Source organism: Frankliniella occidentalis, unplaced genomic scaffold (genome assembly GCF_000697945.3).
Source record: "Frankliniella occidentalis isolate FOCC.00 unplaced genomic scaffold, Focc_3.1 Scaffold226, whole genome shotgun sequence".
In the NCBI taxonomy this organism is placed as follows: Eukaryota; Metazoa; Arthropoda; class Insecta; order Thysanoptera; family Thripidae; genus Frankliniella; species Frankliniella occidentalis.
The window spans coordinates 52,878-61,745 of record NW_026267352.1 but is presented as its reverse complement, the minus strand read 5'-3'; the positions used below and the strand labels follow the sequence as shown (position 1 = coordinate 61,745).

Sequence of the window (8,868 nt, the reverse complement as noted above, 5' to 3'; positions counted from 1 at the left end):
GTCTACAAAATGATGTTGTCCAGCACATTGATTAGGAACCATATGTGATTTCTTACAAGTACTTTGATTGTGTCATGGAAAAAGACAGTTAAAATCAATAAGCAGGGAAAGCACACCAATACTTGATTATGCTGAAGTGTGTGACATCAAAACGGAAGACTGAGTTGCCACAATCACTATCACAGTGGACAATCGCAGTTGGACTTAATCAATGTAAGCTGGCCATTAGCGAGAAAAATATGAAAATATATGTCAGGCACGTTAAAATACAAACATCTCACAGCTAATAACTGACACATGCATATCAATGCTATAAATATGAAATTACATACAGTGGTCAGATCACACAAAATTGTTTCATTTTTTTTTTTCCAACACTTACAGAAGTGCACTTAGAAAGTAACATTATAGAAAACTGTTTAAGAAACCACAACTTTTCTTTTTTAAAAATGCCAGTTTCAGAAAAACAATGCAGTTGATAGACAAAATTATCGTTAAGTGAATAGTAAGTACAATTCATTTGAACTTGAGACCACATACCATTGACATTGACCAACATGATTTTTTTATTTAACATTCACAATGTTAAGATTAAAACTGTTAAAATATAATAGAGCTATACTTGACCCTATATATCTAAACCTAGAAAAGGTCCTGAGTCAGAACTGCCTCTACCACATCTGGCTAAATAGTGCCATGAGGTAATTTAAATAAATAGAAGCTGATGTGAAAAAGTGTATAGGTTGCTGAAAAACCATCGACTGCACACACAGTAATATTTGAGATACATTTGTACCTCAAAAAACCAATCACACAAGATCTACAATAATTTAGAAGAATTAGTTCCACTTCATACTTAACTTGATTTAAAGCTCTTTGACACTTACAAACTAATAGTATTAAACGATTAGATAACATTATTACAATCATGAAAGGTTGGATAGCTCGACACGGTCCATAATTCGGCGCAGTAAAAATAGACAATTATTAAGAAACAACACAGCAGAAAGCAATATTTAAGAGCTGCTTTTCCTACATTTTGCAGACAGAACCCTTAAATTAAAATGTAATATCATCAGCAACTTGAAAATCCCTGCTCCGGTCATTACAATAATTATTTCCCTAATTCATTTGAGCCCCAATAAAAATTGGTACACAAATTAAAACCAGGTTAGCCTATACCTTAAATTTGTACAATTTTGGGGTTAAAATATATAAAATAGTTGTATCTGTCAAGATAGGAGTGGCAGGAGAGTTAAAAAAAAAGAGCTTTGTCTTTCCTGCCCCTCGTGAGAACAACATACAATCTGAGATAAAATAGCAAATGTCTCTGTAAAACGCCACCAAAATACTGAGCAATTGCACTAAAGTAAATAATTCACAATTTCACTATCTCCTTTATTCCTTAATTAGATTAGATTAGATTAACTTTTAGTTACTGTATTTTTCACTATCAACCATAAGGTGACCAACAACTCTACATTAAGGCTAAATTATTGAAACCATCCAAGTGACACAAGCTAGTCTACCGCACTTAGGAATAAATTCATCAACTTCAAAACATTCTTCTAAAAAATACTGAATACAAGTAAGGCAGTCCACTCTAAGAGTACACTTTTAAAGTATGAATAGTAATAGTAATAAATATTGATGTACTGTCTTCTATGCCTTTACCAAGAGGGATAGATATAAAACCTATAATTTGTGTCTACTAATTGAAGAAAAAGTAACAAGATGGGAAACAAGCCACTTGCAAGATGGATCATTCATTAGCAGAAAGTGTCGGCTTTGACCATGTCATAGAATTATCGGAATTGTTTGACGATGCTGTGGCACCAGAAGAGCCGGACCGGCCGGGGTTATTAACAGAGCTTCCATTCGGAACTCCATTAGAAGGCCACATAGCTGATGATGATGACATGTTCGACATTGATGATATAGTAGAGTCCAAGTCCCGCTTGAACTTCTGCAACATAAAAATAAATCACTTAACTACTAGGTCAAAACAACTATGCACAACCTCAACACAACTTAAGTAATTTTGAGCTCACAAAACTTAAAAATACACTACAAGTATGAAAAGCAACGTGTCCGAAAGTAGCCATGCTTTAATCGAATATTTTCTGTGCACTTATGCAACAAATTACTTATCTAAGAATACACATGAAGTGATATGGTGTTTGTCCCTGATGAGTTTAATACAATACCTACATGCTATTCTTACCTGCTGTGTTGATTGGTCGACACACGAGATCATAGAAAATGTATGTTGTAGTTTATAATTGATTTAAAAATATATGATTTATTGAGTTTAAGAAGCCTACTCGAGTAGGCAATAGGTCTCACTTGACGACGGATCAAATTAGAGAGCAGGTCTTATGATCAGGCAATCAAACTCACCTTCTTAATCATCCCTCCGACCGGTGAAGAGGGTCTGATACTCGGACTTGACTCACCCCATTGCTTTGCTGATGAGCTGCCATATCAGGCAAATCTAGTGATGCATCTGATGCAATTTTACGAATTTCTTTCTGGGATCGGGCTTCAACAAGAAAGATGCTTTCTTTTACTTCTTTTGAGTTGTACTGATCCATCCTGGTTGACAGAAGACAGAATATTATGAGAATTGTAGAGAGTCGTATAAATTAGGAACACAATTTCAATACATACTTATCATAAATAACTGCATGTAACCCTAGCTCTTTCAAATGTTTGATTGTAGATGCGTCATTGTTGTCATCACCCCAACAGAAAATAACTAAGCCTGCGTCTTTTGCCATCTTCACCTGAGATACATCTCTCAAAATTTCTTCAGTATGAACATTTATGCCCTAAAAAATAGAGAGAACTTTTTAGATCTAAAAGGTCAAGTAGTTTGAGTATGGCATACTTCATGCACGTAAGTAGTACCACTTCACTATATAAAAAGGATCTGGGTTCCAATGAGAAGGGATACCTACCAAAATATTGGCACCAACGGCAAAATGGATGGCCATTGGTATTGTTTGGCAGATTGGGTCATTGTACATGGGGTACTTTTCAGTGACACCTTGAGTCAAAAACATAACTGGATACTTGTTCTGTTTGAGTCGAATCCTGCAGACAATCAACCATTAGTAAAAGTAGAGTGCATACCTAAGTTTTTCATCAAAGAAAGAAAAACGTGGTGCAGTTCAAAACTCACATGGTGCAGATATCAGGGTGGAAACAGGAGAACACAATTTTCCTTGAGCCACCATGCTGCAGAACTGTTGTAAGTACTGTGTCCAAGTACATGTTTATGTCAAAAGGGTGGTTGAGCTCATAGGTACCATCCTGTTTCAAGATAGAAATATTAAATTGGCATTATAAATTGGGGAATGTGAAATTACACATTACTTCGCATGACAGCTTTAGTCTGACCTTGAGTTGCATTGTCCACTTGATTTCTATATTAAAGCCAACATGTGGGTCCAGAGCTTCCAGCACCTGCTGAAGGGTTGGGAAAGGCTGATGTTCCTCCAAATCTTCATCAAAAATTATCTGGCACTTTTCTTCACTTTCCTTCTGGTGATACACCTATGAAGAAAAAAAGATGGGGAAAATTAGCTTGAAATATGTCTAAAATAAAGGTACAGTATTCATACTGGCTAAGACATATGAGAGCAAACAAAATTTACACACAACTAACTTAAAATTGACAATTGGCACCCAATACACTGCTGGTCACATTTCAAAAATGAAGAAAAAAAAAATAATGCAGACTAATTATTAAAATTATGATTGATCTTGGAGGGGTCAGACCTTTTAAGGACAGTGCACACAACACAGCATCTTCACCTTCACTCTCACAAAATTGAAAATTCAATACCACAACATGCCAAAACCACAACAGTAGCTGGATTTCATAGTTTGCCTGGAGCTGTTAGTCGTGTCACACATTAATGAGGAATAAAATCAACCCCTCACCCACCTCCGCCATATCACTAAAGTGAAGAACTTTGCTGATGCTTTTGGGGTAACTGAGGTCCTGAGTATCATACCAAAAGAAATAATAATAAAGACCCAGAAATAATTATGTAAAAAAACCTAGACATGTGAATAGCATTAACTCCCTGATACAATGTCCATTGCCAAATAATTGAACAGAATTTGTAGGGTGAAAAGCAAATACAAATAACTCACTCTACATCTAGTATACAGTACAGAATAAGAAAAATATAAGTAGTAAAAATATTTTAATTTTTTTTAATATTTAAAAATACTTCTTACCTTTAACAAATGCAGCTGTTCTAAGGTCAACTCCTTCACAGGCAGCTCTAGCAGCTCCATATCATTGGAATCATTCTTTCGCTTCATAGAGATGTACACATGAAAATCATGGTAGATGACAGGGATCAAATCTTTGGAGAGTTGAACATCAAATTCAACAAAGTCAGCACCAAATGAAGCAGCAGTCTTCAGGGAGGCAATTGTATTTTCTCGAACCTCCGGACAACTGTAAAATGTGAAGTTAAAGTGTTATAACTTTCGACACAACATACAAAAATTTACAGCCTTTGTTAACAAAGTTCACAATAGCAAAAAAAAAAAAAAAAAAAAAGAGTTGTTTCATAACGTGAAAAAAAGTCCAAGCCCCATAATGATTGATAATGATTAGCATGTGAGGAAAAGAATTTAGCAAAGAAAAGAGAAGGGTGAGCCTGTGTAGAATGAAACTGGTGTTAACATATATGACAAGACCAGTGACTAAGTTTCTCCTTCTTTTAACAGAAAGGGAAAGTAAAAAAGTATATATACTTGGAAATGCATGCACATTTTTCAAAGTACAAAAGACGCACTCAATACTAGTCTGGTCTATTTGAAAGCAAATCAAAATAGAGAGAAAGGCCGGGAACCTTTATCACAAGGGAGTTCTAAATTCCTAGGTTTGTGAATATCTTGATACAGATCAACCCACTCAACACAGTGTCACACATTCTCTTCTGATCTAATGATGCAAACAAAGTCTGGTAAAAATTGGCCTCTTAAAGTCCAAGCAACTCCGTACAAGTACATTGAACGTGAAACTGTGCTGTTAGCATTCACCTTCGCTTAATAACTTCTCCAACAGCTCTGTTGTCGAAACCATGACCGTTGGACCTAAATGAAATCAGAGTAATACTTTTCTAGTTGCTAAAGACCACCAAACAATTACATGATACATACTGTAACACACTATTCCTGAGATAATATTTTATTTGATATTATAATAAAAACCTGAACATTTTGTGGTAGCCAAGGCCATAGCTTTTTAATTTTACTGGTCTCATCTTTCATCAAAAATAAGATACATAGCTAGACCTTACTAGAAAAAAAAAGGTTTGCAAACAATCAAAAGTACTAACTTTGCACAAATTTGGGATTTATGAAATTTGCTTGATATTACAAATAAGTAAGCCTACATGGATCCAATATGGACATGCAAAACTGTTTTGACCAATATTTCATGCCAAAAAAGAACAAATATAGATCCTACCTACAGAACTAAATTAATCCTCAAAAAATAATGCAGTTAAAATGATAAGAAACTGTAATGATGATCATAGGATACTTACTCTTTGGTCTTGAACTGCTTGAAAGAGTTGCCCAAACCTCTGTGACCTACATCCAGGCCAAGCCAATTCTGTTTCCAATGGCGAGTGAAAGAAGTGCTCATGTCACACCAAAAACCAGGAATTGGATTAATCACCACATACTCCACTGCAAAAACAATAGAGATAGTTTAAAGTATTGAGGAAAATAGGTAGCATAAATGTGTACAGGGGAGAGAACATTATTCACTATTCACCTGCCACTTGTCCAATTGGCCTCTGATGTGTGTTTGTAATAGGAACAATGGTTTGCCCTAGGCTCTGCTTTAGAGTAATGGGAAGAATGTAGCTGAAACCAACATGATAGGGAGGATCTCCATCAGACATTCTGTTACTGTATGCGTAGAAGTCCATCAGATAAGCCTGCAGAATATAAAAATAAAATAATTATATGAATGACTATCACAAAGAAGGTAACATCAATATTGTAAATCAGTGGACAGTTATTTCACTTACCACCATATCAGGGTTGTGAAGGCTTATCATAAAATTCATGACGTCATCTTTGTTGTACGGGCAGCCAAACTGATTTTGTGGCTTAAATTCACTTTCTCCAGGCTTCATTACCTAGAAACAAAATGCACACAAATATTAATTTCTCCTGTGAATAAGTTGTGAGAAAAGCACATGAGGCTTTCATAGTACATTACTTATGAATACTCACCGCTACTTCTGTAATGGGCCAGTTATCAGTTTGCTGAGGTCCATCTTGAGTATCAATACCTAAGCTCTCATCTAAATTGTTCTCACCAACATAGACGGATTCGACTGATGATGAACTACGGGTCAAGTTCACTGGAGTTACTTTAATAAACAACTGAAAATAGGGGAATACAATGTCAATTCACATTTTCTTGAACTGGTGAAAGAATCATTAAGTGCAGAGCCATACCTTAACACCCTGGAGTTTTGACTTCCACATCTGTATTGGGTTGTTAAAGAGTTTAAGTTGGATGGCAGTTTGAGTTGTCAACCATCCTCGATCAACACGCTGATAGTGGTCATAGTGGCCAAATTCGTCAACTACATGTTGTTGAGGCCCTGGAAAGAAAACAGACATGACAAGCTGCCTATAGAGCAAATTTTTCTCAGTACAGAGAAAACAGGGATGCAAGATTTAAGTTAGCTTACCTTGTTCTTTAATAATGCGAGGAATAACATTGGTTTCCCATCGACGTACAATGACATGTCTTGATTGATACCTTACACCATCAGGCTCAAGTATGACACAAACAGCGTAACGGTACTCCACGGGCTCATCAGATGGAATCATGAGGGTAACTGTCCAGTCACTGTCCCTACTAAACATTGTAACAATGATAATTTGCAAAATTGACAGAGCCCTTGGACAAATTATTGAATGATTTCTAGACTACATACTCTTCAGGACTGAGGCGAGTCATGGGAACCACATCACAGCTTTTCCAGCTACCGAGCTCTGAACAACTGCCAGTGAGACACATTGTCTCACCTCGAGCAATGTTGTTGGCCGTAACATGGAATGTCCACTGTCTCAGAGGTCTGCTTGTCTCCATGTTGTTACTAGATAACAAAAAAAATCATAATCAGTCAATACTATATAAAAAAAATTCTGTCATAAATAAACAAGAATGAAACCCAAATAACCAACCTCGAGTTGTGGGAGCTCAAGAAATTATCATTGGCCATCTCACACTGCATTATCTCCTCACTACCTCCAGACCAACCGTCCAACATTGTTAGCCGCTGCTGCAAGAAGATATAAGGGCAACATTACACAACAGTCTTCAAATAATGGCAAATTCTTATCCCTGACTATAAAACAAAAATTAAAATAAGAGAATGAATGTATGTTAACTTGTAATTATTAATAATTATTAAGGTAATAAGATAGATATAAAAAACAACAAAATAAAATTTTACAGTGCACAGAAGTTGTCAATAATCACACAGTACCCATGAACATTAAAGGTAGATAAGACTACACAAAAGAATAGCTGGGCCATAACGTTTAACAATCATTGGGACACAACTCATTTCCACATAAGTTTCATTCATCATTTCCTTCCCAATATTGTCAATGTGATCCTAGTCAGCTAGGTTGACAGTCCAACACTCGGAACAGCGCCCACATCTAAAGTGAACAATGACCGAAAAGTTTTCCCATTCTGCACAAACTCTTTTAGCTCATAGGTTTCACAAACGATACCGCGCACACAAGTCATACTTCGACGAACAAGTGTAACTGCCTAAACGTAAACACCAATAACAACCGACATAACCTAGCGAAGCGAGTGGAGCACAACAGAAGCTATCGATCTACAAATCTTCGGAAATGCAAGACAGAGATCCTTTGTCAACAATCATAGAAGTCGCGTTCCCACCCCGCCATACGAAAAGCTTCACTGTACAAACTTACATTTCTTGAGCTTCCAACCAGTGCTACAAAATCGAAATAGTTTCCATGGTACTGCCTCGGAAAATGGCGTTTGGCCTTTCACATACTCCACCGGTTTCCGAAAGGCAAATAGTCGTAGGCACTGTTGTGTAGGGTGGGGGGTGGGGGGGTGGCGGGCGCGCGACCGACGGAGCGCAACACAGCACCCACCCTTCCGGGAGTCTTGGCGCGTCCGCCGAGGCCAAAGGTCGCGCCGATTTCGACGGCCAGCGGCCAGGTGTCGCGACGCGAACGCAACCCCCCTCCCCTTCATGCACCCCGATAGCACTCCGAACGTACCCACGCGGATATCGGATAAGAGAGCGGAGAGCAGCTGCTCGCTCACGCGTGGGCACGGCTGCAAGGCGCGTCCCGCACGCCTGCGACGGGTGACGTCCGCTGTAGCACTGACCAGGAACCAGACCACCCCCACCGCGCAGCCGCACCACCCCCAGCCCCAACGCCCCTCTCTTCTACCTCCCCTCCCCCACTCCATCAAACCTGAATGCCCTCCACCCCAACGGCTGGGTGGACGGTGGTAGGGGGTGGCACGGGGGTGTTGACAAATTAAAAAAATCAAAAAACAAAAAAAAAACATGCTTGTGAAAACTTTACAACCTCATCGGCTCCACGAAGATACTATACTGGCCATTAACCCAGTCAAACTGAGCTTACACTTTACCCCACTATCTAGTGGTCCTAGGGCCACTACCACTATCCCTTGCATGGTCTCTTTCGTGGCAAAAGACCAGGGGCCTCAAGTGATCTTATCGCTCAGTAAAGCGATTAGTTAGTTCCTTTCTCGAGATTTGGTTCCCGCTGTTGGTTCCGTATCCCCCC

At 38.2% G+C, this 8,868-nt stretch overlaps 1 protein-coding gene across 8 annotated transcripts in view; it reads right to left on the bottom strand.

The window, feature by feature from the left end:
* Window positions 1-225: 225 nt before the first annotated feature.
* LOC113210381 (glycerophosphocholine phosphodiesterase GPCPD1) overlaps window positions 226-8,868 on the bottom strand; it is a 25,857-nt gene continuing 17,214 nt past the window's right edge. For 2 of the 8 annotated variants that reach the window (XM_052272814.1, XM_052272816.1), the window contains exons 2-18: window positions 7,243-7,340; window positions 6,993-7,154; window positions 6,744-6,913; window positions 6,505-6,653; window positions 6,277-6,429; window positions 6,069-6,179; window positions 5,810-5,975; window positions 5,577-5,721; window positions 5,068-5,121; window positions 4,252-4,477; window positions 3,953-4,009; window positions 3,403-3,558; window positions 3,185-3,315; window positions 2,961-3,096; window positions 2,671-2,831; window positions 2,457-2,595; window positions 226-1,966 (exon numbers count right to left, since the gene is read on the bottom strand). In XM_052272814.1, the coding sequence (XP_052128774.1) occupies window positions 1,763-1,966; window positions 2,457-2,595; window positions 2,671-2,831; window positions 2,961-3,096; window positions 3,185-3,315; window positions 3,403-3,558; window positions 3,953-4,009; window positions 4,252-4,477; window positions 5,068-5,121; window positions 5,577-5,721; window positions 5,810-5,975; window positions 6,069-6,179; window positions 6,277-6,429; window positions 6,505-6,653; window positions 6,744-6,913; window positions 6,993-7,154; window positions 7,243-7,340 (2,418 nt within the window). In that variant the 3' untranslated portion in view covers window positions 226-1,762. Of the gene's footprint in view, window positions 1,967-2,400; window positions 2,596-2,670; window positions 2,832-2,960; window positions 3,097-3,184; window positions 3,316-3,402; window positions 3,559-3,952; window positions 4,010-4,251; window positions 4,478-5,067; window positions 5,122-5,576; window positions 5,722-5,809; window positions 5,976-6,068; window positions 6,180-6,276; window positions 6,430-6,504; window positions 6,654-6,743; window positions 6,914-6,992; window positions 7,155-7,242; window positions 7,341-8,010; window positions 8,279-8,868 lie in introns of those variants that run through there. The other 6 variants (XM_052272815.1, XM_052272808.1, XM_052272813.1 and 3 more) reach the window with 6 other exon arrangements.